General features: G+C 44.1%; 1 protein-coding gene across 15 annotated transcripts in view; it reads left to right on the forward strand.

Annotated features, from left to right (window-relative positions):
- Positions 1 to 3,750: 3,750 nt before the first annotated feature.
- The window catches only part of KAT6B (lysine acetyltransferase 6B), a 166,454-nt gene continuing 142,779 nt past the window's right edge, over positions 3,751 to 27,425 (forward strand). For 6 of the 15 annotated variants that reach the window (XM_040975999.1, XM_040976001.1, XM_040976003.1 and 3 more), the window contains exons 1-3: positions 4,877 to 5,133; positions 14,646 to 14,718; positions 17,366 to 18,246. In XM_040975999.1, the coding sequence (XP_040831933.1) occupies positions 17,626 to 18,246 (621 nt within the window). In that variant the 5' untranslated portion in view covers positions 4,877 to 5,133; positions 14,646 to 14,718; positions 17,366 to 17,625. Of the gene's footprint in view, positions 3,953 to 4,876; positions 5,138 to 5,827; positions 5,833 to 14,645; positions 14,719 to 17,365; positions 18,247 to 27,425 lie in introns of those variants that run through there. The other 9 variants (XM_040976000.1, XM_040976002.1, XM_040976005.1 and 6 more) reach the window with 4 other exon arrangements.

Below are 27,425 nucleotides of genomic sequence, written 5' to 3' on the forward strand. Positions count from 1 at the left end.
GAAGAGTGTGAGGCAAGTGCTTTTGTTCACTCTAGAATTCCACAGCTATTAAGCAAGCACTTACGCAGCCAGGCTAGAGGTCAGGCACGCTCCAAGTCCTGAGAGCCACCTGGAAAGACCCTAAAAGCGTCACAGAAGAGGCAGCAGCCAGGCAGGGCTGGGAGGAGCCCTTCTTTCTGCAAGGTCTCTATCAGATAAGGCTGGGAGTGAGAGCCCAGCAGAGGGAACAGCTTGTGCTGGACTCGGCGGAGCAGTGTGGGTTGGGAGAGGCTGTGGAGGGGGTACTGGGGATACTGGCTAGGTGCAGATCTTTACCGCCCAGGGACAACAACTAAGGAGTTGAGAGTCCCTCCAGGAGGTCTTTAAATGAGGTTTTTAAACAGCAATACAGAAATGGGGTATGTGTGTGGAAAGCTGGCGCTGGGGATCATTCTGGGTTCTTACTTGAGACAAGAGATGGTGCATTTTATGATTTAACTCCTGATCTGTCCTGGTCCTACAAGCCCTTGACTTAGGGAACCAAACACCTGGAGCTCCAGACAGGGAAAAGAGAGGATTTGTAGCAGTGGGAAGGGAGGTGTAGACTAACACTTCTTTCAAGTGACTAATTGAATGTAAACAGAATTCCTCTTGGGCTGGGCCGTGGAAAGTCAGTGTAGGGTCCCTGCCTGTTTCCTGTGGCTCTTTCAGAAGGTCTGTGAGCCTGCTGCCTCTTATCGGGCTGTTTGTCTGATTTGCCTCAGAGCAAGTAAACAAACTCAGGATCACTCTGCACTCTTTCTTATCCTTACTCAACACTCAAGGACAAGTAGGTTAGGCCAGGAGCTACCCTGGCCTGGGGGGCATAGCCTCCTGGCTCAGACACAACAGGCTTTTTCCCAGAGAGGAAAGGAAGAGACTCAGCATCACCCAGGGCTGCTCAAATTCAGGGGCGGTTCACTGAATCAAGGTCTGGAATTCTGTTGGCTCGGGAGCCCTCCTCCAGTCCTGCTGAATCCCAGTCCCTGGGAGTTGGGCAGAGGAACCCGTATTTCAAACACCCTTCTTAGATTGTTATGATGCCAGTTGATCCATGGGTCACACTGAGCAGAGTGGCACTGGGCTAGGTGTCAGTTGTTCTGGCCAGCGGTGGCTGCTGGGAACCGCTGTTGGCGTGACAGGGAACAGGTGCGGTGAGCTGTTGTCATCCTGCAACCTTAGTCAGCTGGCAACATTTAACACTATGCTTGGTTTTCAGTCCAAGCTCTTTTTCGGTTTGCTTCTTAATTGAGCTATTTAGCTCAGATGAGGACCTGCGATACCACAGATAAGAGGGAGGTTTAGGAGTAAACCTTAAGCATCTCTGGCTGCGTCCCTTTTATCCTTTGCAAGTCCCACTTATCTGAAGAGCCAGATTTCTCAAAGGACCAGCAACCCTGGAGGGGAGCCCCTATGGGAAAGCCATGGACACTCCTGTTAGAGAACTCCCAAGTGCTAAGAACACAACTTTCAAAGACATGCAGATGTGGGACAGTCATTTCTTTTGCATTCGCTAGCTCCTGGGGTTAAGTGTCTGCAGATGCAACCCATTTCTCTCCTCTAGGTTCCCTGGAAGTCCTTGTCCATAAGTCATTAGGTAATTGGTTTTAGATGTTCCTAAGTCCCTCACAGTTCACTGGCTGAAGGCATCTTCAATGTAGACTATTTAGGGGTTCTGCTGTCTTGAGCCACTTCTCTCCCGCACTTTAGTTTGAGTGTACAGTTTGAGGTTGTAAAATTTGTTTATAATTAAGACATAGTTTATTTTATTGTTTGAGATAAGATGCAGTCTGAGGGACTCCAATAATTCACAAAATAAAAATGCATCTGGGTAGCCTGTATGAAAGAGGGAGGGAAACAAAAATGGAACAGGAAAGTGTCTGCCAGGATTCTTAAGTTTACTCTGTAACTTCTTGGAAAATAAAAAAACGCACTATTATTATTTTTTTAAAAGCACACCTTTTAAATGTCCTTTACCAAATGCCTAAATGAACTGGACTGAATTACAAACTAGCGGCTTGTAAAAATTCACCCTGAGCAACTTCTGAGGACTTTAAGAGGTAGGGAAGCAGTCTGAGGAAACCAAAGCTGCTGTCTGTTTGCTGGATCAGTAACTTTAACTCCTAAGTAGGCGAGTGAAGGGCAGGGGAGCACCCCTTGTGCTTCACTTCCCTGGGCTGAGGCTGTGAATGCCAAGATTTAATCTAAAGAGGTTTGTGTTTTAAAAACTAACAACCAAGTAATAAAACACCTATAAAAGAGGTTTATAATGGAGCTGGTGACAGTGTCCTGTTAGCCCTCTTCAGTTCTCCTTTTTTCCTCCCATCCTTTCATCCAGCTCTGTGCCCTTTGTTTTTGCTCCTTTCTCACCTTGCTGTCAAGAAGCATCCAGGAAGGGGATCTCAGCCCTTCCTCCACAAGTGTGCAGCCAGTCGCTTTGTGCCAGCTCTGGGCGCTACTGCCTGGACCGGGCGGGGGCGGGGGGGGGCTGGTGTTGCTGCTGGTTTTGTTTGCCTGAGATTAGACCTGAGATAAGTAGCTCTCACTCTCTACCTGCGTGTCCAGTGGTTTCTGCTGGAGGGCCGCAGATGCAAGCTGCCTGGGGGAGGTGTCAGTGGACGTGGGGATGCCCTTCAGGCCACGGACCCTGCTACCCAGCACCCTGCATCTCTCCAGAGCCCGGGACTGTCCTGACTCCTAGGGCACAGTTTCAGACCAACAGGTGGTTTTCTACCCAGGGCCACAACAGGCCTGAAACTTGGTTCTTTTTTCAAAGCCACAGTTCTCCTCCCCCTATCCCCTCCCGAAGAAATGGCGCCTGGGCAGGGAAACTTCTCAGAGCTCAAAAAGTCTGCAGGGGCCATGCCTCCAAGTCTACCTTTTCCAGCGTTCTCAAGTCTCCCCTGGCAGCATCCCGCCCACCTCTGGGAAGAACCCGGAGGGGACACGCTTCAGGAGTTCCCAGGGCGCTGGGAGGAGGCATGTGGGCCGCGCCAGGGCGTCCCCATCCCCGGCCTCCCTCAAGTGGGCCTCAGGAACTCGGGGGGCCTAGGGGGAAAGCCTGGAAAAACCAAACTTTGCCATCAGCCTGCCTCAGAGCGCTGGCGTGGGAGCCCACCCCCATCCCCCGTACCCACCCCATCGGGCTGCACAGCCCGAGGCAGCGCCGAGAACGCAGCCTGGTGCTTGTTCGCTCCTCGCAGCCGGGGAGAGAGCATCCTGAGGGGCTAGCTTCCCCGCGTCAGCCCGAGTCTGACATCCCCACTCCCACCCCGGGATGCGGCCGCCGTGCCCTGTCCGCAGCCGCTGAATGTCACTGCTCCCTCTTCCTCCTATCAGGCTAGACACAGCTCCTGAGGCGTCCCCCCACCTCGAAACTGCCGCGGTCGCCCGAGGGCCCAAGGCCGGGGCGAAGGACGAAGTTTGGGGCCCACGGCGGCAGCGGGAGGCGGGGAGGGGGGGTGTTGCGTGTTGGCGAGGCTCGCACCTCAGTCCCAACCCTGGCGGGCACATTCCCCGCCCCAAACGGCCCAGGCGTCCCCATCCTCCCGCGGACACCGGCATCCCCGCCCTCCCCCGAGGGCGGCGAGCGGAGCCCCCCGGGGCGGAGGCAGGTACCCCCGGGGCGGAGACTGGGGCGGGCGGGGTCCGGGCTGCGCCCCCGGCCGGGCCGGGCGGGCTAGCGGGCGGCGCGGGGGGAGCGGGGCTGGGCGGCGCTGCCTCGGGCTCTGTGCGCTGCAGCCCGGAGCCGAGGAGGAGGAGGAGGCGGAGGAGGAGAAGGAGGCGGCGGCGGCGGTGGGTCCCGGGCGGGGGGAGCGCGGCGCTGCGGACCCGGGCGGCTGGCAAAGGACGAGGCGGAGGCTGAGGAAGGCAGCGGGGAGACCCGGGCTGCAGCAACAAAGGGCAGCGAGCGATTGGCCGGGCTGCAGGCGAGGTTAGCTGGGGACCAGGGTGGCCAGAGGCAGCGGCGAACGGTGCACGTGCTTGCAGACACGGGCGAGTGTAGAGCCGGGGGGGGGTGGGTGCACGCCCGCCGGGTAGCGGCTGACTCCCCCTCGGCATGGGATGGCGAGGAGGCTGCAGCGACATCGTTCTGCTTGCACCCAACCTGGGGCTTGCAGGGTAGGGATGTGTGTGTGTGTGGGTGTGTGTGTATATGTGTGTGTGTGTGTATGTGTATATATGTGTGTGTGTGTGTGTTGGGGCGGGGGGGAAGGATGCGAGCCAGGGGGCGGGCGAGTAGTCGCCCGGGACGGGACGGGAGAGAGGGTGGAGGAGGGGGCGGGATGGAACGCTCCGGGCGGCGCGCCCGTCCGCGCGCTCCACCGCGGGAGCCGGCGACTGAGAACCTCGGATTTTAACTTGGCGTGCCCGCCCGCGCGCGCCCGCCCGCGCCCACCCCTAAATCCTGCGGCCGCCGCCAGCGATCAGCTCTCACACAAACTTTAGCTGCGGGCTAGGGGGTTTGGGGTGGAGTGGGGGAGGGGAGAGGGAAAAGGCCTTCTGATTGGCGTCGGCGGCAGCCAATAGGGCCCAGCGCCTCTGCTGCCAGTGGACCCAATCCATTCCTAGAGGGAGCGGGGGCGGGTGCGTGGAAGTAGAGGTGGCGCGGCGTCCAGGAGCGAGAGAACGGGCTGGACCAATCGGTGTCCTGGAGGGGCGGGTCCAGCAGTCTGTTGATTGGTACTGGCAGTGGACCCTCCCTCGGGGTGGGGCCGGAGGGGGGATGATGGGTCGAGGGGCGTGTCTGTGTGGAGGCGCGATGACCGGCAGGAACTTGCCCCAATGGGCTGAGGCATGGTTAGTGAGTGGCTGACGGACAGACCCGTAGGCCAACGAGCGGCCCTAAGTGTCTGTGGTCTCGTCCAATGGAGCAGCGCCGGGGCGGGGCCGCGGCTCGGGTTTAATGAGACTCCATTGGGCTGTAATCAGTGTCATGTCGGATTCATGTCAACGACAACAACAGGGGGACACAAAATGGCGGCGGCTTAGCTCCTACCCCTGGCGGCAGCGGTGGCGGAGGCGACGGCACCTCCTCCAGGCGGCAGCCGCGACTTGCTCCCTCGGGCAGCGTCCGCGCCCTCGGCAGGCGCCGTGGCGGTGGCGCGCGGCCAGGTCTGTCACCCACCCCGCGCGTTCCCAGGGGGAGGAGACTGGGCGGGAGGGGGACGGGCGGGGGGCCGGAGGGGCTGCGACGCCCCTCCCACAGGCCTCTGCGCGAGGGTCACCGCGGGGCCGCTCGGGGTCGGGCTGCCCCTGAGCGTGACGGTAGGAGGGCGGGGGATCGGGGAGGAGGGACAGGCCCCGCCCCTCGGCAGGGCCTCCGGGGCAAGGGGCGGGGCTCCGGGGCGGAGGGGCGGGGCTCCGGTGGGGGCGGGGCCCGGGGAGTGGGGAGGCGGGGGCTGGGAGGGGATCCCTGAGTGGGAGGGAACTGGTCGGAGCCGCGGGGGGCTGGCGGGGGTGCAGGGGAGCCTCGGTGAGGGGAGGCTGGAGGAGTGGAAGTAGGTGGAGGAGGGCAGGGAGGGATGCAGGTTGGAGATGCGGAAGGGCGACCGAGGGGGGCGGTGTGTGAGGGCAGGTGGAATGATGCAAAAGGGTGAGGTTGCGGCTATTCGGGGTCTGAGTGAGGATGAACTGGGTGTGGTGGATGTGGCGTTGAGAGTAGGTATTGCATTGGGGGGAAATGATGACCCACGTGAGGAGGAGGTGGAATTTCTGTGATGCGGAGAAAGAGGTTCCAGGTGTATTGGGTTAGGAAAGGTGCTAGCCGTGAAGTAAAAACCAACAACAAAAACGTGGAAACACGGAGTGGTTGTGCTGGGACGAGTTTGTGAGCAGCAGAGCAGGTGAAGTAAGAGATGAGGTTCTTAACTGCAGATACGGGGTAGGGGAGGAGGCTAGGCTGAAGGTGTGAAGAACGTGGGTAGATCTGGGCAGGGATTGAGCCAAGAGTGAGGGTGGGGCAAGGAAAGGTGCCAGTTGCTGCAGTTTTGGAGGTGAGCCCCCACCCCCACCCCGAAAACACAGCGTGTTTCCAGAAGGGCTGGGCCTTTGCTGTGGGGAAGTGCAGGAGGTGGGAGGGAAAGAGCCAAGGCAGAGGGTTGGCTGGATCACAATTGGCCTTCTGTGTTCGCTGAAGGTCTTGGAGTTCCCGATGTCGGGCAGGTGATAAAGAGAACATCAGACTAGACAGAGACTGAGGAGGGACAGTGATAAAGAATTACAGGCGTGGGAAACAGAAGAACCAGGAGAGCAAGGGAACCTGGGGTGTGGAAGAACCAGGAAGTTAAAGGTATGAAGCATGTGAAGGCTGTTCATGCACTGAGGTGGAAGTTAATTGTGTTGGGCTTGTATTCTGCGCTGCTTTTTCCCCCTTTAAGTCCATTGGAAGTTTCTTCACAGATATATTAAGGTGACATTAAGTAACACTTTTTGTGTCTGAGGAGAAAAAGACAACGTTACTTGTTTGGGTCAGTATTCTTAACTTGGATTTCTCCAACTTGTAAGATGAAAGGTTGTGGTGAAGCACATTAAGCCCTTGTAAGGCCAGTATCCCTTATCTGCTGGTTTGAGTCTGCTGCTCTGCTTTGGAAACAGCTGCCTGCTAAGGTACCAGGAAGACAGCCAAAAATGGGCCCCAGGTGTGATCTCCACCTGCCTGGGAGACCAGGAAGAAGTGTCTGGCTCCTGGAGTCAGCCTTGGGAGTAGCAGCCATTCGGGGAGTGAGCCAGTGAGTGGAAGAGCCCTCTTATAGGGTCCTGCCTTTCAAAAAAATATGCTTTAAAACAAGAGCAACAACCTGTTACAGTGTAGTGATTGAAGATAAGGATGGAAGGCTTCAACATCAAAGGAAGAACCTAGAGGGCTGACTGGCCTGCAGTGATTTTGTGGACCTCCTGTGCCTACGCCTCAGGGGGTGACTGTTAGCATTGCTGTGGTGCCCCTTTAGTGCTGTTTATGGAGATAAAGTAGAAACTACCACGTGGAAGGCATGATGTGAGTGACGGAGCGTTGTTGAGGAAGTTTGATAACTAATTTTAATGTGCTTCAGAAACTTTCATGGCTTTTTATATACCAGGCTTAACTAAGTGATGTGGCTTTCAGTTTGATACGTAGTTCACTACCGCATACCTTCGGTTTTTCCCGTAGATCTTGTTCTTGTATTGGTAAAAAGGATAGTGTTTTATCAAAGTAGGGATGCAGTGGTCAGTCTTGCAGAATAGGAAATGATAAATGAATTGGAGAAGTGAGATAAAAAGGGTGTTTATTTTCTGTGATGCTTTAGTTTGTACTTGCCAAACTTTTATGGGACTTTTTTGTAAGAGTTCCACAATCTTTCAATATTGCCTTCCAGTAGACTTGAGAAATATACAACAGCTTTTGTATCTTGTCTTCTACTACTCTTGTTAGATGCTTGAGATGTTTTCAGTTTAGGGCAATTGTGAGCAAAGCTGGTTTCAGCATTCCTATCCGTGTCATATTGTGCCCATTTGTACAAGTTTATATGAAGCGTACAACTAGGAATAGAATTGTTGATTCACGGCTAGCCATTTGACCTGATTTATATCTGTTGTCTCAGTACAAGTGTAACCAGCACCTTTTATTCTCTGGAGGATCTGGGTTTGGATGCTGAGTTGTATGGTTGCTGTAGTTACAGGGCACTACCAGTTAGGCTGTTTTACAAACCTTCTGCCAAGTAAGCACTCCCTCCAGCCATACGTGCACCCCCATTGCTTCACTCTCTGCAACTCTGGGTTTAGTTAAATTTTGAAATTTTCTTCAGTCTGGTAAATTTTGCTTTGCTTGATTCGTCATCAGGGTAAACAGCTTTTTACTTATTTGTTAGCCTTTTGGATGTTGTTTTCAGTAAAGTTTCTGTTCAAATCTCCTCCACTTTTTTTTTTTTTTTTTTTTTTTTTAAATCTGGGCCTCCCGTCTTTGTTGCTATTGGGAAGTTCTTTATTACTGCAAATGCAAGTCCTTTGTTGAGTGTATGTGTAGATGCATTCTATTCTGTTGCTTGCCTCTTCACTCTTTTTTTTTTTATTTTTTTTATTTTTTCATTGGAAAGGCGGATATACAGAGAGGAGAGACAGAGAGGAAGATCTTCCGTCCGATGATTCACTCCCCAAGTGAGCGCAACGGGCCGATACTATGCCGATCCGAAGCCAGGAGCCTCTTCCGGGTCTCCCACGCGGGTGCAGGTTCCCAAAGCTTTGGGCAGTCCTCGACTGCTTTCCCAGGCCACAAGCAGGGAGCTGGAAGGGAAGCGGGGCTGCCGGGATTAGAACCGGCGCCCATATGGGATCCCGGGGGTGCAAGGCGAGGACCTTTAACCACTTGCGCCACCGCGCCGGGCCCGCCTCTTCACTCTTTATGGTGTCTTTTAATGCACAGAAGTTCTTAATTCTAATGGAGTCAAATTTACTGGTTTGTTTTTTTATATAGTTAGTGCTTTCTGTGTCTTGTTTTAAGACTCTTCCTGCCATGAGGTCAAGAGGATTTTCTCCTATACAATGTTATCTTCTAAAAGCTTTATTGACCTTAAAAGATGTGTAACTATGAGTAAAGTACATGCTTCTTGACTCCAACCTTGCCATTACAAATCCAGTTTTTCTTTCTTTTTCTTTTTTTCTCTTGTCTTGACTTTGTCTGCAACAATAACAGCCAGGAGCTGACTTCCCTGTCTCTTAAGAGAAAATGATCATATAGACAGAAGTTCAGCCAGATTAGATTTTACAGCTCTCCAGCTGACTGTATTGCCCTTTTTCCTTTTATGAGCTAGCATTTTATTGTGTCCCTGCAATGTGTCTGTCACTGTTCTAACTTCTTTCATATTTGTTATCTCAGTGATTACTCTTAACAGTTCTGTAAAGCAGGCGTGCATTCTCATTTTTACACTAAGAGATTTAGATTGATTTAGTAACCTACAGCTTAAGAAGCTGGCAGAATGGTGACTGGATCCCTAACCTCTCTAGATTCTATCACAGTGCACCTACTTGTTGAATGAGACTTCAGAAGTCTTCGTTACTTGGATTGTAGCGTGCCCTAATTAAACCACACAAAGACAACCATTGTGGAGTGAGAGAGATGCCTCCCTGTGTAGGTTAAAGTCAGGTAGGGTAGAGAAGCCGTGCAGCTCAAGTGCTCCATGAATTGGTGATGGTTGAAAATGTTTGCAGATGCATGTATGCCTGTCCTTGATTTTTAAAGTGGGTGTGTCATTTTCTAGAGTCTGTCAAGAGGATAGTGCTTATTTGTTTTCAGATTGTACTGGAGAGCTGGTGTGAAGTGCATGAATCCAGAAAGGATTTATCTTTTCTGAAGAGTCTTGAAAATTTTCTAATTTCATTTATTACTTTTTTTCTTAGTACGTTGTTCTGTTGATGCCATTAGAAACTGTATAATGCTAGTTGTTAAAATAAGGAGAGACCTAGAATTGAATTGCAATTTTGAAATGCCAAAAAGACATTCTAAACTTAGTTGATATTTCTGAAGTGAAAGTGCTTAGTTATAATATCGTTATTGCTAATCAGTGTACCTTGGCTTTAAAGGTCTGATGACTTCAAATGACTTTTTGTCTTGTCTCTAACATTCTCTGTTTTCCAAGGGATCAAATTTTCTGTGAGGTTCCTAGCAGTGTGATTAAATGTTAGAGACTGAAACTGTTGAACACTTACATGCAGGGATGACTGTGCAAACCTAATTCTTGGTTTTCACCAGGAGATTTGGGACATGTCTGTATTAATTTATGATGATGATGTTGAAACTAATCTTTGCTGGGGATTATGGAAGCCATAATAGTTTATTGATGGTTCAGTTATTGTTTGTTGAAGCAGATTTACACAATTATAGTTTAATGACATAACAAGGATATTGTCAACTAGGAGAGCATGACATGAAAAATTAAACTTCTAATTAATATAATATGTATTAACTGAAATGATAATTTTCATGGTGATTTAGCCTCTTAGAAATCCTTGGAAAACATTATTAGCTTATGAATTGAAAACTTTCTGTGTTAATAGGTATTGGGAAAGAATTTAATATTACTCTGAAAAAGATGGGGAATTAAATATTCAACTCAACGTTTATTGAATCTCTGCCCTAGGCTTACTGCTCAGTTAGACTAATATGAGTTGTATAAGATTGATATTTGGAGAGGTGAGATATTGGTTGCTTCTGTTTATTTCAATCATTTTCCCTTCCCATCTGTTTTGGATGGATACTGTTACCAGAATGATTCACACATTCAACAACTTTGGGCATATCTGTCTATATATGCAGGTTAGTGTGTGGTATTGTGTCATCTGGCCTGTGTGGCCTTCTAGCACTTCTGTCTAGGGAGGCATGAAGATTTAGTGACCTTTTTGTTTGACAGCTCCTTCTTAGCTTCTGTGCATTCTCCCTCCATTTCCTTCATTGATTGACTGATGTATTTATTTAGCAGATAGGCACTAAACCACACAAGCTGTGGTCCTGGAAAATCCTGAGGTTTGCAAAGACGAATCAAGCATAAATCCTGTTCTTAAGTTAAGGATTTTGCAGTCAGGTTAGGGAAATGAGGTCAGTACCTAGATAATCTTAGTGCATATTGTGCATTGAGACCTACATAGTAGATAGTATGAAAGTAGTTAAAGCTAAAGCTTCCTGTTGGACAAAGAGATGTAGGACTTTGGAGGAGGTGTCATTTGCGCTGGAGCCATGAAGGATTTGAATGTGCATGGAGGAAGTGGGTACTGCTTTCCTCTCCTGCACTGCCCCCCGCCCCCCAGTTGCTTATTTAGTGAAAGAGATACCTGGGCTGAGGGGAAGGCCGAGAGAGACAAGGTTGATATTCTGTCCGGTTGGTTCATTTCCTAAATGCCTGAAACAGTCAGGTCTGGGTTAGGAGCCAGGAGCTCCATCTGGACTCTGACTGAAACTCGAGTACTTGGGCCATCATCCACATCTTCCTAGTTACATTAGCAGGAAATTACATCAGAATCCCAAAGTTAATGGGACTCAAGTCAAGACTTTCCAATATAGGTGGCTTAACCAGTTCTGCCACAAACACTTGCCCCTGCATTGTCTTTAAGACCCAGTTGGAGTCTTGTCCATCAAAAAGGTGTTCTTCCCTTCCCTGCTAATCGTATGGTTTCAAGAAGCAGTAGTCACACTGTGTTTTCAGGCTTTTCCCCATCATCAGAGGAAACCTTTCTTTGAACGGGATCTTATGGGGAGACTCAATATATTGAAAGAGTTGAGGCGGAGCCTCTCAATTGGGTGCTCGATGTTAGGATGGCTTAAGGGGTGTGTGCATGATAGCTGAGAAGCTTTCTCTTGACAGATCCAAGGTCGTTGTAAGAAAGCCATTGGTGGGAGAAGTGGGCGTTTGGTCTGGTGGTTACGATGATATTTATGCTGCCTGCATCCTGTATCAAGTGCTTGGCTTTGAGTCCTGGCTCCACCTTTGATTTCAGCGTCCTGCTAATGTGCACCTGAGAGACAACAAGTAATGGCTCAAGTAGTTGGATCCGTCACTCTTGTGGAATTAGGTTCCAGGCTCCTTGCTCCTGTTTATTGTGGGCTTTTGAGGGAGTGAATGAGTAAATAATAGCTCCATTTCTGCCTTTTAAATAACATTAAGTTGGTTTTTTTTTTTAAGATTTATTTATTTTATTGGAAAGTCAGATTTACAGAGAGAAGGAAATACAGAGAGAAAGATATTCCATCTGTTGGTTCGCTCTCCAAGCAGCCACAATGGCTGGAGCTGAGCCAATCCTAAGCCAGGAGCCAGGAGCTTCTTCCCGGTCTCCCATGTGGGCACAGGGTCCCAAGGCTTTGGGCTGTCTTTGACCAGGCTGTAAGCAAAAAGCTGAAAGTAGAGCAGCCAGGAGACCGACCAGTGTCCATATTGGATGCTGGCACTGCAGGCAGAAGCTTAGGCTAGCATGCTATGTTGACAGTCCCTAATTATAAAAATTTGTATCCAAAATAAATCCTTTGCCTATTAAACAATTTCTCCTCTTTTTTTTTTTTTTTTTTTTGATTTGGACTTTACCAATTGGCTTTGTGTAGATTTATCTTTTCTGGATGTTTCATAGAATTATATGAATTGTAGTGTTTTGTGTCTTGCTTTCTCTATAACATAATTTTGGGATCTTTTTACATTTCAGTGGCTTATATCATTCCTTTTACGGCCGAGCAATATTCCATTGTATATGTATACTACATCTTCATCCATTCATTTATTGGAGTGGATATTTGAGTTGTTTCTGCCTTTAAGGGATTGTGACTAATGTTGTTTTTAATGTTTGTTTATGAAAGTACACCGGGTCTTTGAGTAGGTTTTTTTTTTCAGAGACCACCATACCAAGCTTTTCTACCTAATGGGTTGCTTCTTAGGTATTCTCTTCCACTTTGTATTCCCCAAAGCACCTCCCATAGGACTGCATGCTGAGAATATAATTTCCCAAAATATTTATTGATTGTTCTTTGATGAATATTTATTCCTTCTCCCGATTCATGTATTTTGGGCCTCAAGCATTAACTGTAAGGGGTAGATGCAGAATACATGAAAGCTAACAGATGCTGACATACGCGTGGTGCTTGATGCTGTTAGATAGCAGACAGATACTGAGGATGCTATTTTGAGCAGTTGTACCAGCAGGCTGTGCTAAGTAGTGACAGAGGAAGGAGAAGTCATGGTTCCTTTCTTTCAAGCAGTTTATGTTGTGTTTCAGAAAATAGTGTTAGGATTTGTGGATGTTCAGTCAGTTACACAATGGACTTTGAAAAAATCCAGGAGCTTATAAAGAGAGCTAAAAATAATATAGCAAGTACAACTCAGGATGACAAAAGAGTAAACTCTATTATTAATCTTTATTTTTGTCTACCACTGTTTTTGGCTTATCCATAATCTCATAACTTGAGTGTTATGACATTGATTTTGAAACAACACACAGCTTTAGAGAAAGCTCAGAGCAGGCCTCACATCATGTTTATGATCCAGGATATTTTGATTCTTATGCTGACATGAATATTTTTGAATAGTGTTGATGTTTATATTATGTCAGTGAAACTAAAAGCTCAGTGTTGGACTAAGCATTTCTCCACATCTGTTTAGAATAGTTTGTAATGAATGCTATAAACAGTGTTACAATGTAAGAAACAACCATATAATTTACTAATATTTTGTAGTTAAAAACAAAATGATTCAGAGCCTTAGAAAAAAGAATAATTTGAGTAACATGAATCCTCCAAATTAATTGGAATGATTTGCTACCTTTTTGATAGCTTTTTAGACCAGCCTTCAAGTTTTTATAGAAGAAATGGTGAAGAATGATGATTTTAGGGTTTTAACTTGTGAGTGAACATCCCATCTACATATGAAACATCTCAGTGCTCTGAAAAAGAGAAGTGTGAATAATTCTGAATCATGGGAAATGATTATTTCTATTTGTTTTTTAAATGAGTTACACAGTCTTTTCCTGTTGTTGTCTTTCTAGTTAGATACTGCTTAGGGTAAAGTGAAATTGGTTTTCATTCTATTCTGTTAGCTTATACCAATTTACGCTGGGGCCAGTGGGATATTGGAAATAAAGCAGCCCAAGAGTGAAAAATGTGCAGTGGATAATGTACAAAGTGGATAATACACATGGGCTTAGTTGAGAATTGGCTACAGATAAGAGACTTGATTTTGTCTCTTAGCTGTGTTTTTTTTTTTTTAAACACTGGGATTCTGCTTGTTGCTGAAAGCTGCTGAGTTACATCTGCTTCTGCCTAATTAACTCTGTTGGTTGGTGTCAGATGAAAGCTAATTTTAAGATTAAATTGAGGAGTGGGGTGTTTGTGTTGGGGTGTGGGGGAGGAGGAAAGGAGGCACTAAGGTTGCTTAGTTGCTTTGTAGAAGACCAAAATGTAGATATTCACAGCTGTTTGAAATCTTTCAAAGTAAAAGTGATTAGTACTATCCTAAAAGGTGACGTATGTATTTAAAATTATGGAAACTGGTACATCCTTCTATTAAGTAAAATGATCTGTCATACTTTGGTAGTCTAGCTAATTGGTATTACCTAGGGGCTAAGTGACCTTTGGGATGAATAGTGAGAAATTTAACGTTGACCTTAAAACAACTTTTGGCTTTTTTCTCCCTCCCTAGATAAACTGTTATCTCTCTGGCTATTTGAGTAAAAGTAGGGTTCTTTTCATGATGGGATACGTAGAAATTTTCCACAGAACTGATTTTTAAAATACGGAGAGCATTTCAAGAAATGAAAAACTTCATTTTAAAAAAATTAGCATCTGAAAGGCAGAGTGACAGAGACACAGGAGGTCTTCTGGCTTCCTTGGGATGCTGACTTCCTAAGCCTGAACCACTGTACTCTATGTAACACTGCCCCTGGGATTTATTTTGCCACTCTGTTCCTTGGGACTGTGTTCTCTGTTTTAAAATTCCTTTTAGTGAACCGAAGGAGTTAATGTGGTACCCAAACTTAGGATGCTAGCAAACTCATGGCTGCTATTTGTATTGTTGTGGAGTTGTGCTTTATATTATATTGTAACAGAGATGTTCATAGGTGGTTGCTGATATTAAGGGTTATCTTTATGCCCAACTGAGCATTTGCTTTTTTTCTTTTGGTAGATTTGCCTGAAGACCTGGACAATCTTCATTTTTTTTGTCATGGACTTTTAATGTGTTTGGAATTCCAATTCTGGTAATTTTCTGTATTTTATTACATTTTCACAAAATGTCAGTCTTAGTGAAATTGTTTGATAAAAGATATTTCGAGTGTAGGTAAAGATTATAAAAGCATGTTATGAGATATATTTTGAACATTTATTTGTTGTGAGATGCCTTTAATGTATATTTTACTGCTTATTTTAATGTACATTCATTTACTTGTATAACTAAAATGTTTAAAAGCAACTTTGCAATATTGGGCACTTTCCTGTGACCTCTTCTGCTTCCTGCAGTTGTATTTTATGTGATCAAATTAGATTAGTTGTGATTCATCCTGAATAAATGATAAAAGATGAAATAATTACTTGGATGCAGTGAAATGTCTTCTAATGAAATTTTGCTCCAACCATTTTACTTTGGAAAGATCAGTTTCCTATTCTAAACTTACGCAGAATGATTCCTGTGTTCTATCCTGAAAGTGGTTGTGCTGTGAAAGCCAGCAATTTCATTCCTAAATACACAGTGTTCCAAGTGTAACACTTTTGTTACAATGATTTATAAAATGACACACAAAAAAGTGCTTATTAGATTTGCAGATGACAAAAATGACAGAATCAAGATTCAAAGCAATCTTTAGCAGGTTGGAAAATAGGCTGAAATAGAAGATGAAATTGAACCCTAATAAACTTTAAATCCCAGCATTTAAAATTGCACAGGAAAGGGATGGAAAGACTTGATTTGACAGCATTTCTGCAAAAAAGATCTGCATATTTGGCTGGATCGGATGCTCAGAATGGCCAGTGTGGCACGACTGTTCAGGAAGTTCTGTAATTTTGGGTTTGCAGTTGTAATTGGATAATGCCTGGATTGTCTGATTTTAAGACAGGCATTGGCCAGACAAGTGAGCCACCAACAGAAGATGATGCCTGGAAGCTATGTGGTGTGTGGATGGGTTAAAGAGCTGAAATATGAGTTGCTTAATGTTGGGGTAGAGATGGAGAAGGGTTTGGTGGTTGGTGGTTTTTAAAAGGTACCTGTTTTCAAATGTTTGAAGGTCTGTCCTGTTGAAGAAATAGTAAAAATGTCTTCAGAGATTGTTCCAGGGAGGCTAGGACTAGTGAGTAGAAGTTACCAGGAGACAGATAGTTTGCTCCAAGAGCAAGAAATATATTCTAGCTAGAACTGCCCAACTGAAGACTGAGCTGCCTCACAAAATAACTAATTTTCAGTCACTGGAAATTAGACCCATTTTTATTTGAAAGGCAGATTTATAGAGAGAGAAGGAGAGACACATGGAGAGGTATCTCCGTCTGCTGGTTCACTCCCCAGATGGCCAAAACAGCCAGAGCTGTGCTGGTGTGTACTGGAACCAAGAGCCGGGAGCTTCTCCTTGGTCTCCCATGCGGCTTCTCCGCTGCTTTGACCTGGATCAAAGGTGAACTAGCTGGGACTTGAGCTGGGACCCATTTGTGAAACTAGTGCTGTAGATGGAGGTATAGACTGCTATGCCATGGCGCTGGCTCCTGAATATTTTTAAAGTAAAGATTCAGTGGTTTATCTTTCGGAAATATTGGGCACACATCTTTTACTGGATAACTGGAGATTGGACTCGATGACTTCTAAGGTCCCTTCTGCTAGAAGTTATTTGATGGGGAAAAAAATGAAGTTTCCTGGTTACGAAGAGAACAGTACTGTTTATACTGTATCTTTCAAGCTGAGTGATTTAAGCAAATATGATTTGATGGTTCAATTATTGTTTTAGCAACACTCCTGAATCTTTGGGGGAGAAAACATATTTCTCAGTGTATCTTCTGAGGAAAGGTACTGTTTTGTTTTTGTTTTTGTTTCCACTTAGATACACTCTTAAATAAATAAGCAGTGATAACTTGAGGAAACATGTTTCAGTGTGTATGCATTGCATCTGATGGAAGTGATGATAGCTTATATATGTTGAATGTTAGTTACTTGCTTCACCTGTCCTCTCAGTGGTTCTGCTTTCCATTGTTTCCGGGAACTTGCCTTATTCCCGGCTTTTTAATGAGCTAACCAGATGTAAAAGTTAATAAAATGGTACATTATTCAAAGGTAAAGCATTATGTTGTTGTATTAGTTTCATTTTTCCCAACTGTGGATTCGAGTATATTACAGACACTTAGCAAAGGTACAGGAAGGTCTGATTCAATAAAAGTAGCTGGATGGAAATGTTAGTATGCATGATATTTAGGAAATGCAATGCTTAGTTGGAACCAAGATTTTTATCTTACATTTTTGAGTTTGATTTTTTGAAATAACTACGTTTCCATCAGATTTTTTTATGCTGTAGACTTAGACTTTGTTAGTTTTATATTTGCAGCACACATACTTTAAGTAGTTTTTCATATAATTTTATTAATTGTGGTAAAGGTAATTACAGTAAATGTAATGTATGGCTTAGATGTAATCTCTTAAATGTCCTGGAAGTGACTTCATATAAAAAAGAGAAAAATTGAAAATGCAATTCCTTCTCAGACTGTGACCTAATTTCTGATTGGAGAATATAGTAACTGTGGCTTGTGTTATGCAATACCTGCCTGTCATTACTTCTTTGGTCATTTTGTATCTGAGAAAATAATACCAAAATATATTTAATTTATTTTTTAAGAGTTTCATTACTAAGAGCCTTTCTGCTTTTATCTTTTAAGGTCATGGAGTCCTAGTTAAAGATGTTTTTCATCAAAATGCTGTCTTTCCTCTTGGTAAAATAAGACAACTATCAACATTGCCAGTTTGTCCATTTTTGAATCTCTTTAAGGATGGATATTTGTGAGATTTTGTGTAACATGGTCTGGAATACTCGGCCCATTTGTTAAAATTGTAAACGACTTTCAAATGTGCAAGTTCTGTTAAGTACAAGGAGAATCTCTATGGGTAACTTCTGTGTTGAAGAAGCCATTTGTCAACCATGGTAAAACTTGCAAACCCACTTTACACAGAGTGGATTCTTGAAGCTATACAGAAAATTAAAAAGCAGAAGCAAAGGCCCTCTGAGGAGCGAATCTGCCATGCAGTCAGCACTTCCCACGGGTTGGATAAGAAGACGGTCTCTGAGCAGCTGGAACTCAGTGTTCAGGATGGCTCAGTTCTCAAAGTTACCAACAAAGGCCTTGCTTCCTACAAGGACCCAGACAACCCTGGGCGCTTTTCATCAGTTAAACCAGGCACTTTCCCTAAGTCAGCCAAGGGGTCGAGAGCATCATGTAATGATCTCCGCAATGTGGATTGGAACAAACTCTTGAGGAGAGCAATTGAAGGACTGGAGGAGCCAAATGGCTCCTCTCTGAAGAACATAGAGAAGTATCTGAGAAACCAGAGTGATCTCACAAGCACCACCACCAACCCAGCCTTTCAGCAGCGGCTACGCCTGGGGGCCAAACGTGCCGTGAACAATGGGAGGTTACTGAAAGATGGGCCTCAATACAGGGTCAATTATGGGAGCTTGGAAGGCAAAGGAGCACCCCAGTACACCAGTGCTTTCCCATCCTCCCTGCCACCTGTCAGCCTTCTGCCACACGAGAAAGACCAGGTAAGTGAAGAAGGAATGTTAATACATTCCAAATATTACTTTTCTGATTTTTACAGTTTCATTTGCATTCAGTGTGCATGAAAGCTTTGAAGAAAGTCTTGACAATATCAAGTGTTTTGCTTTAGAGTAGGCTTATACGTATGTGCGCAACGTATTTGAAAGGCAGAGTTACACGGAGAAAGGAAGATGGATATACACATACATATACTCGTAGATCTTCCATCCTCTGGTTCACTCCGCACATGGCTGCAGTTGCCCCCTGGGCTGAAGCCCAGATCTTCCTCCAGGTCTCTCACGTTGGTGCGAGGTGCCCAAGCCCTTGAGCCATCTTCTGCTGCTTTCCCAGGCACATTAACTGGGAGCTGGAGCAGAAGTGGAGCAGCTGGGACATGAACTGGTACCTATATGGGATGCTGGTGTCATAGTTGGTGACTTAACCTTCTCTGCCACAATACCAGCCTCTGCTTTTATATATATATATATTTTTTAAAGATTTATTTTTATTATTTTTTTATTGGAAAGGCGGATGTACAGAGAGGAGAGACAGAGAGGAAGATCTTCCGTCCGATGATTCACTCCCCAAGTGAGCGCAACGGATACTATGCCGATCCAAAGCCAGGAGCCTCTTCTGGGTCTCCCACGCGGGTGCAGGTTCCCAAAGCTTTGAGCCGTCCTCGATTGCTTTCCCAGGCCACAGGCAGGGAACTGGAAGGGAAACGGGGCTGCCGGGATTAGAACCGGCGCCCATATGGGATCCCAGGCGTGCACGGCGAGGACCTTTAACCACTGCGCCACCGCGCCGGGCCCTGCTTTTATATTTTAAATGATACATTATTTTCCAATGTAAATTGCTTTATACACATTGAGAGCTTTCTCAGCGATTGGCTAAGAATTTTATGTGACAGTCATAAAATGTGGATGGCTTTTCAAGTTCTAATTGCTGCTTGGTGAGTGCTTGAGCTGAACAGGATGGATAAATATTCTTCCTCAATGCAAGATATATATATATATATTTATGAAATGTAACAGAGCCTACTGTTTATTTTTCTCACTAAAAAATAGAATCTGTAGAGTTCTTATTTTAATACTGATAACCTTTGTGTTTCTGAAAATTGTTTTAATGTGTCATCTAAATTCCTCCTGTTTCAATTTAAAGTCATTGTTTTTACTGTCCAGTTTTTAGTGAGTGTAAATGTTCGTTTTGTCTCAGCAGTTGTCTTTTTTGTGTTCTTTGTTTTCTCTGGGCCCTATTATTTCTGTAGCACTTACAAATGTGTGATTGATGTCTTTTTGTGATGCTCCTGTGATTTCTAAGTCTTTAGTTGCAGCTAGGAGCTGTAGATATAATTCAAGTCCCCCATTTCTAGGACAGCTTGACCTGTCCTTTGGGCTACTGGATTTGATGGTATCAATTAATCTTACATTTTGCAAACTATTAATCTGTTGGTGGTAGAAAAGGTGGTTGTATCTGTTAACTACAATTTAAAAAAGAAATTGAAACCCAAGTGTTGGGCAGGGTTGTGTTCTGGCGGGCTTGCTCTTCCTCTTTGGAAGGACCCTTAAAGTAGACTGTGCTTCAGCCAAAAGCAGTCCGGCTCTGGAAACTGGGTAGGGTCAAGTGGTTTGTCTTTCCACGGACTAATCTAAAACCTAGTATTTATTTCTTAACTGTATTTTTATTGCATGAATCTAATGCAACTCTTATTTAATTCTTTGATGGTAATTGTATTTGTATAATTAGCCCGCAATTCTTTGTAGAAAAGTGTGAGCATAAAGAAAGACATAAACTTGGGAAATTTTCTTCTTAATAACATTGAGAAAAGATGTTTTTAAAAAGCACAGATACTGGCTCAAATTCTAATTTCTGTCTCTGACACGGTCGCATTAAGCACCTCTGTTTCTCATTAAGAGTTTTTATAAAGACTTATACAAATCATGACAAAAATTTTTAAGGGGGTATAACAATATCTTGATGGATTTGGATATCTTTGTTTCAAAAAATATTACCCTAAGGTATATTTACATTTTATAATTACCAGTATGTGAGGGAAATCATGCAGCTTTAGCCAGGTTAATAGTATGCTTTGGTAGTTTGTGATCTGGTGTATTGTTTAACTTAGGTGAGAGGAGTCACTACAGATTTTCCAGAATCTCTTTCCTGTCCTTTTCTCTAACCTTGCCTGTCACTTCTTGGTAGCTTTACTTTTTTCATCTAGCTTCTATATGGAAACATTTTTAGTATAAAGAAAAACTCATGTCCATAAGTGTTTGGGATTGAGAACAGCGTAATTTAATGCTTATCATGTAATTGTCACTTTTTTTTAATGATACTCATCTTTCAGTTCTCAGTTATGATCGTCATATAACAAGGAAAGCAGAGAAAATGTCTAGAATTTTTACTTGATGAAAGTTTAAGTTTTTAGTAGTGTCAAGCTAATTTTTTTTTAAAAGAGCAAGTAAATTAATAAAAAGTTTAAGGCAGTCTGTAACTTTTTGTATTTGCAATAGGACTATATCGTAAAATATTTCCCTTTAAGATTAAAAGTGATACATAATTTAAAACCATGTTAGCTTACTACATTATTGTGATAGAAAGGCTTTATCTGGGATCTGTGAATAGATCTGTGGGCACGTAGTCTGTAAATACCATGATACCAAATGTAAACTCATGTTTGCATCCGCATGTATGTTTTTCACTCCCCAAATGACTGTAATTACCAAGGCTGGCAAGGGCGAAGCCAAGAGCCCAGAGCTTCAGCCAGGTCTCGTACGTGGGTACCGGAACCTGAGGTTATGTGCCGTCTTCGGTTGCCTTCCCAGGTGCGTTACTAGGGAGCTGGATCAGGAGTGAAGTAGCAGGGACTCCGGCTTGCATCCATGTGGAATGACAGGGTTGCAGATGGCAGCTGTTGTGCTACTGTGCCAACCCCCAAATGAGTGTTTTTAAAACATTTGTTTTTCATTTGGAAGTGACAGAAAGAAAAAGGGAAAGAGATATTTAGCGATATTTTTCATCTGCTGGTTCATTTCCTAATAACTACAATAGCCTGGCCTGGGCCAGGGTGAAAACAGGAGCTGAGAATTCCTCTTCAGTCTCCCACAGGGTGGAAGAATCCGTGTACTTGGGCCAGCATGTTTTACCTTCTCAGGTACATTAGCAGGGAGTTGCATTGGAAGCAGGGAAACTGGGGCTTACTACTGGCACTCCAGAATGGGATGCTGGCATCTCGAGCCATGCCATAACTCACCGTACCACAAGACAAACTCAATTCACATGTTTGTTTGTTTTTTACAGGGTTAGGGCCCTGTAGCCCTGCCAAATTCTTGAAAGATGTTAGATAGCCAAGGTGAACATTTTTTGTACTGTAGGAAATAATTTAAGCTTCTTAAACTCTACTGTGGAGATTGTTCTTTTAATTACTGTTGTTCAGGCTACTGAGTTTAGGTCCATATGGATATGTATATGCACTTTAATTTCATGTATGTGGAACTTCTTCCAGTTTGTTTGAAGCAACTTTTTGTTCTTGATGTGCTAGAAGTTGCAGATTTTACATTGTAGAAGAAACTTCATGATAAAAATGGGAATGTTTATACAAATGATAAATAAGCCTGATGCTTGAGACACTCCTGTTACACATCAGGGTTTCTGGGTTTTGATTCTGACTGTAGCTCTTTGCTCAGTCAGATTCTGTGAGGAGGCATCTGCAATAGCTCAAGCACTTTGGCTTCTGCCACTCACGTGGGAGACTTGAATTGTTATCCTGGCTCCTGGCTTCTGCCCTGACCCAGCCTTTGTGGGTATCTGGCAAGTAAATGAGTGGGTAGACTCTACCTGTCTGAAATAAAAGAAAAATATCTTTTTAAAAGAAATTGCTATTCTGGTTACTGTTGTTGAGAAGTTGTGTTTAATTGTTTTTTAAAAAAAGGAAGTAAAAATAGAATAATCATTTGTTTTATGGTTGTTAAATGCTGGTGTTATTCCAAGTGCTTACCATTCATTATCTCCTTGAGTCATAACAGTAGCTGTGTGGGTGGTAGATTCTTGTCCATATTTTACAAATGAAAAACTTGGATCAGTAAGGCTTGTGTTCAAGATCACTTACTGAGCTGGTAAGTGGTGAGACTGAGATTTCAAGGAGACATTCTGACTCCGAGCTCTTTACTGCTGAGGCGCTGCTTGACAGTGGTGGCTTTTCACTGACAATGAAAATGTCTCTTCGTTCTTCAAATGATTAGAAGCAATTTTCTCCCAGCAAACAGAGTACCAATGTTTTAAATTTAGTTTTGGCAGTGAGCTTAAAACAGTTTTGTTTATTTTAAAAAATCTATTTTTTTAAAGTTTTTTTTTTTTTTTTTTTGAGAGAGAGTGAGAGCAAGAGCCGTCTTCCATATGCTGGTTCACTTCCCAAATGCCTGCAGCAGGTGGAGCTGGGCCTATGCAAAGCAGGAGCCTGAGGCTTCTTCCCAGTCTCCCACATGCATGCAAGGGCTCAAGGAGTTGGGCCATCTTCCACTGTTCTCTAAGGCACGTTAGCAGGGAGCTGGAGTGGAAGTGGAGCACCCAGGACTTGAGCAGGCACTCATAAGGGAAACAGGTGTTGTAGCTTTACCTGCTACTCTGCTGCTCCTTATTACAGTTTTTAAAGCAGATACTATTTATTAAAATTTATTTTTTATTGGGAAAGCAGATACACAGAGAGAAGGAGATACAGAGAGAAAGATCTTCCATCCATTGGTTCTCTTCCCAATTGGCTATATTGGTCTGAGATGAGCTGATCCAAAGCTAAGAGCCAGGAGCTTCTTTGGGGTTTCCCATGCAGGTGCAGGGTTCCAAGGCTTTGGGCTGTCCTTGACTGCTTTCCCAGGCCACAAGCAGGAAGCTGGGAGGGAAGTGGAGCTGCTGGAATTCGAACCCGTTTCCATATGGGATCCTGGTGGATGGAAGGCAAGAATTTAGCCACTAGACTATTGCCCTGGGCTTGCAGATACTATTTATAATAGCAGTATGGGAATGCAGTAAGGAAAGTAATAAATCTGTGTCTAATTAGATTTAATGTCTTGATCATTCCTGTATATGACTGCTAAGAGGACTACAATAAAGTTAAAATATAGAATATAGAAGGATTCCTTTCTGAAATGTAATTGCACGTCTTCCAGAATTCAAATTGGCTATTACCACACTAGCTCTGATGCGTGGATTCTTTGTATTTATTTTAAAAGGCTCTCTTTGGTGGGTTAATATGGAAATGAACTAGGCCATGGATGATAAAGCTTTCTATGACTGTGTGAGGAAACTCCTGAAGGACAGTATTGGTGTTTCTCATTAAAAATGGTAAAGCTCAATTAGGTCAGATTATGCAGACTTTGGAAAGTCAAACATTCTAAGAGAAACTTCATTTATCGTCCTGTACTTTAAGATTCCATTTAAACATTTGGGCTTTAGCATTTTTTATAAAACTGTTGCAGGTGAATTTTTAACTGGTCTCTTGGTATTTGATTTTATTGAGAATATTTTCCTAAAATTTATGAAGTGTCAAGTCTTTGTTTCTAGTGTAGCGTATTGTACGGGAGCTGCCATTCTAGGCTGGTGTAGTTGGAAGGTGGGACATCGCTAATGTCAAATGGGGCTTTTGATGCTTTTTTTTCCTTCCCCTTGGAGAAATAACTATGAACATCTGGAGCTGTGTTATGGCGCAGTGGGTTAAGTGCTGCCTGCAAGTGCTCTGCTTCTGCTCCCAGTCCTGGGAAAGCAGTTCAGAAAGTATGGGGATCCTGCTACCCGACATGGGAGACCCAAACAGGAGTAGGCTCCTGGTTCTGGCCTGACTTAGGCTTGTCATTGGAACTATTTAGGGAGTGAACCAGTGGATGGAATCTCTCTTAGTCTCCCCACCTGCATGTCATTCTGCCTTCCAAATACATAAATAAGCAAATCTTAAAAATAATTTCATACAACCTTCAATCATAATTACGGTCAAGAACAAGTGAAAATGAGTTCAAAGAAGAACATACATGATTTTAATTGGCTGAAAGACTCTGATAAAAGTCACTTTGGGTTTTGGCTTGCAGTTTTTTTCTGTTTTCTCTCCTTTTTAGATCAGTATTAAGTTTATGGGGGATGAAATACATACATTTTAAAAGATTTATTTATTTGAAAGTCAGAGTTCAGTAGAGGGAGAGGCAGAGAAGTCTTGCATTTGCTGGCTGACCCATGCCAAAGGAGCCAGGAACTTCATCTGAGTCTCCCATGTAGCTATAGTGTCTTAAGCACACAGGCCAACTTCTTCTTCAAGATTTATTTATTTATTGCAAAATCAGATATACAGAGAGGAGGAGAGACAGAGAGGAAGATCTTCCATCAGATGATTCACCCCCCAAGTGAGCACAACGGCCGATGCTATGCCGATCCGAAGCCAGGATCCAGGAACTTCTTCTGGGTATCCCACAGGTCCCAAGCTTTGGGCCATCCTTGACTGCTTTCCCAGGCCACAAGCAGGGAGCTGGATGGGAAGTGGAGCTGTTGGGATTAGAACCGGCGCCCATATGGGATCCCAGCTCATTCAAGGCGAGGACCTTAGCCACTAGGCCACGCCGCTGGGCCCATAGGGCAACTTCTACTTCTTTCCTAGGCCGTTAGTGGGGAGCTGGATTGCATATGCAGTAGCTGGGAAACCAGGTGATAACTGTATGGGATACTGGTTTGTGGGCCATGGTTTTACCTGCTATGCCACAGTGCTGGCCTCCATGAAATGTTTCTACAAATAGTAATGTACATCCTATGTGAGTTTTTTTGTGATGTGAAAATTCTGTAAGTTCCAGAACTTTATTTTTCAATTTCTTCAGTTTCCTGTGCTCTGCTTTGTCTTTTTCGCCCCCATCATTCCCATCCTGGAGCCAGATCCTCTCATCTCTACTTGGGACTTCTCCAGGTCCCCATACTTTGTGAAGATCATGCGCTAGTCCCTGTTGTTCTGTGATGTAGCATGCTTCCAGAAATCTCTCAGCCCACATATGGCACTTGCACTGGTTCCTGAATTTTTTTAAAAAAAGATTTATTTATTTTTATTTTATTGGAAAGGAGAGACAGAAAGATCTTCCATCCACTGTTTCATTCCCCCAAGTGGCTGCAATGTCAGGAGCTGAGCCGATTAGAAGCCAGGAGCCAGGAGTTTCTTTCAGGCTGCCCATGTGGGTGCAGGATCCCAAGGCTTTGGGCCATTCTTGACTGCCTTCCCAGGCCACAAGCAAGCTGGAAGGGAAGTGGAGCAGCCAGGATATGAGCTGGTGCTAATATGAGATGCTGGTACATGCAAGGAGAGGACTTTAGCCACCAGGTTACTGTGCAGTGTCCACGATGTACTGAATTTATTTGAAAGTCAAGACGGAGCCCTTCCATCTGCCTGTAAACTCCCGAGTGCCCACAACAGTCAGGACTGGGCCAAGCTCAAGTTAGGAGCCTGAAATTCAGTCAGTCACCCTGGTAGGTGGCAGGGACTCAACTACTTGGGCCATCACCTGCTGCTTCCCATGCTGCATATTAGCAAAAAACAGGAATGGAGCAGGACTTGAACCCAAGCACTTCAGTATAGTATGTGTGTAGTCCAGCCAGTGTTGAGCCACCGTGCCAGGTGCCTGCTGTACAAATATGTTCGTTTTTCCTCTGCTGCTGATGGAGTTTAAATGTTCTCCTGTCGGTTAACCTCCTTACCTTTGCATTGATATCCTCTGTGTGAGACATGTCACATTTCTCACAGTGCTTAGTTGTCTGTATTCAACTGAAAATTGAATTAAGCCCTAAATACTGCTAAGTGTATTTTGCAAAATGGCTTGAATTTTAGAATTAGTATGGTTAAAAGTCAGTCTTAGAGTCCCTTGAATCAGATTGAAACCTATTACAATGTGAAAGAATAGGTGGATCAAATGCCTGAGGTTCCAGGGTCAAGGAAGGAAAAAGTGGTTCATGTTTTCTTATAGTTAAGCTTCAGAGCATCTTCAGAATAACAGAGTGTCTAAGAACTGTTTTGTGAGCAGGTAGTTCCAGTGGTTGGAGAGGTGTTGAGAGAGCCTTGGATTCTCTGGCTAGTTAGTTGGGTCAAGGGAAAGTTAAAATGAAGAGTGCATGAGCCTTTCTATTATACTCAGACATGACAGCTTGCTCCACTTTTGAGCCTTTATCAAGATGGGACTTGTCTAGACTTCTAAAGAAATAGGCTTCAGGTAAAGTAGTCAGAGGGTTTTTCATTGTTAAGGTGAATGTTAAACATTCATTTTTGACTCTTTGGCTTTTACATACGTTTGGTAATTACAACCTCTTTCTGCAGCATGTGATCCTGTTGTGAATGATTGGCGACTTTCAGAAATTGTCCATCTTACTTCATATACTATTTGGCTTACAGCAGCCACATAGGGGATCCTTTTAGTGTTGACAAAAATCTGTGTTTTAGGGCTTCACAGTTCTTTAACAGTGAAGTGCTGTTTGTTGATTTGTTCTGATTGCATCTTGAATAGCAAAAAATTTTAGTTCTCATTTCCGTTCCGGCTTTATTTAAACAATTGGGTGCATTTTGTCTCTCAGAATGGAAGTGTATATGTATTTCACCGTTGTGTATTATGCCTCAGACATGAAAAATGTGATTATTTTGTCACTGCAATAGCAAGTTTTGATCTTAACGCTCATGGCTTTTTGTTTATGTTATAAACTTTCATTTTCTTGGTCTTGTGCATTAAATGACAGTAGATTTGGTGAAACTGTCCTCTAATCATACCAACATTCAAAATGCGAATATGAACCTTAGGTACTTTCCATCTCTCCAATCTATTATTTCTAACTACATAAACATCAATTAGCTCACCAAATTAAAGTTAGCAGATGAATCAGCCGTGTAATTTGCTTTTGGCATTTTAAGTTAGCAGGGCCAGAAGGGAAGTGTTTTCATTTGTGTGTGGGTGTTGTTATCTCAGGTGGGAATTTTGTAAATGTTACAAAAGGAGGAATGACAGTGCCTACTGTGGATTGCTAAATAACACTCAGGTTTCCGCTTGGGTCTAGACCATTTTCCCAGAGAAGTATCTAGTTGTATACTTAACATATTATTGTTTTTCTTGTGTAAGCGAACCTTTTAATTTGCAGAATATGATGTAGTATATGAACTTTTATATTTTGTTTGATGAAAGGTAAT

This window comes from Ochotona curzoniae, unplaced genomic scaffold (assembly GCF_017591425.1).
Source record: "Ochotona curzoniae isolate NIBS_2020 unplaced genomic scaffold, NIBS_Ocur_1.0 contig_2692, whole genome shotgun sequence".
In the NCBI taxonomy this organism is placed as follows: Eukaryota; Metazoa; Chordata; class Mammalia; order Lagomorpha; family Ochotonidae; genus Ochotona; species Ochotona curzoniae.